This window comes from Trichechus manatus, unplaced genomic scaffold (genome assembly GCF_000243295.1).
Source record: "Trichechus manatus latirostris isolate Lorelei unplaced genomic scaffold, TriManLat1.0 scaffold00006, whole genome shotgun sequence".
Lineage (NCBI taxonomy): Eukaryota > Metazoa > Chordata > Mammalia > Sirenia > Trichechidae > Trichechus > Trichechus manatus.
In genome coordinates, this window is record NW_004443942.1 from 14,167,732 (window position 1) to 14,169,102 (window position 1,371).

The 1,371-nt window shown below is 38.0% G+C and overlaps 1 protein-coding gene across 1 annotated transcript in view; it reads left to right on the forward strand.

Annotated features, from left to right (window-relative positions):
- The window catches only part of ANO5 (anoctamin 5), a 79,253-nt gene that overhangs the window by 10,460 nt on the left and 67,422 nt on the right, over positions 1 to 1,371 (forward strand). The window contains exon 4 of the mRNA XM_023737794.1: positions 1,113 to 1,181. Coding sequence (XP_023593562.1) covers positions 1,113 to 1,181 — 69 coding nt within the window. The remainder of the gene's footprint in view (positions 1 to 1,112; positions 1,182 to 1,371) is intronic.

The following is a 1,371-nucleotide window of genomic DNA, read 5'->3' on the forward strand; positions in this document are numbered from 1 at the left end:
AAATTTCTACCACCATGTATATCCATCTACCTGCTTCTTCACATGTATGATGTGACTTTCTGCTTGTTATCATAGATGAATTATTTATCCTCCTATATAAAGCCAACCCGTTCACTTAAGCACTGGGTCCCATTCCCTTTTGTCTATTCTTTGAGGGTCCTAATACCACCCCCAGGTTTCATTATTCACTAGAATGACTCACAAGATACAGCATATTATTATATTCATGCCTATGAGTTATTACAGCAAAAAAAAAAAAAAAACACAGCAAACTAATATCAGCAAAGGGAAGGGCACATGGGGTAAAGTCCAAAGGAAACCAGGTGCAAGCTTCCAGGAGTCTTCTGCCAGTGTAATCACACAGGATGTACTTAATACCTCCAGCAATGATGTGTAACAACACATGTGAAGTGTTGTTTCAGAGAAATGTATTAGAGACAGAGTAGTTAGGTTTTTATTGGCCTAGGATGGTCCATGGATGATTATGTAGTCACCTTCTGCCTAGCACTTACCAAAATTCCGTATTCCCAGAGGGAAGCAGATATTCACTATAAACAACATTGTTTTTACAAATAGTTTAGGCACAGTGAGCCACTCTATCAGTTCAGGGAATAGTGAGAACCTTCCTGAAACCCAAATTACCAGATGCCAGACAAGTGCCAATTTTGCAAGCAGGCCTTTCTAAGGACAGCAGTCACAAGCCTGCTGTATTAGCTCTTTTTTGCACACCTATTAAGAATATCACTATAACAACTTGCTCCTCTCTCCTAAATTATATTTTTTGTTGTTTGTTATTCTTTACTAGACCATAACTTTCAACACACAAGTACTGTTAATTCTCCCAACTTAAAAAGAAAAAGTAAGGGAAAAAAAAAAACTTCTTTTGACCCCAGTTTCCCCATCAGCTAGTGCCCATTTCTCAAATTGTTTCTTTCCATTTTGAGAATTATAGTGTAGATGAAAGGTAGTACGTGGTACCAAGATCAGTGCAATTCATACAGCACTTTTTTATACAACAATGGGAGGGCAGAGAACCTCATCCAAAGGCACAGCCATTGTGTAATGATTCCACATATCACTGAACATAAATCTGTTTATTTGTTTTGCCACAGGAAAGAAGAAGAGAGTTTGAAGTAAATCTTAGAAAAACAGGTCTTGAGTTGGAAACTGAAGACAAAAGGGTAAATGTAATTGTTAATTTATACTGGAAGCTTGGTGTTCTAAGTGTTGTTTTCTCCTATTCTGTCCTTTGACATGAGAGACTTTGTGTTTAGGGGCAATACAGTAGTTCTTTTGGCTACAGATATGTGTGCTTGACATGGTTAAGGCTCTGGTCTTCCAGGTAAGTAGATCTGTGCCCTGAGTATGAGA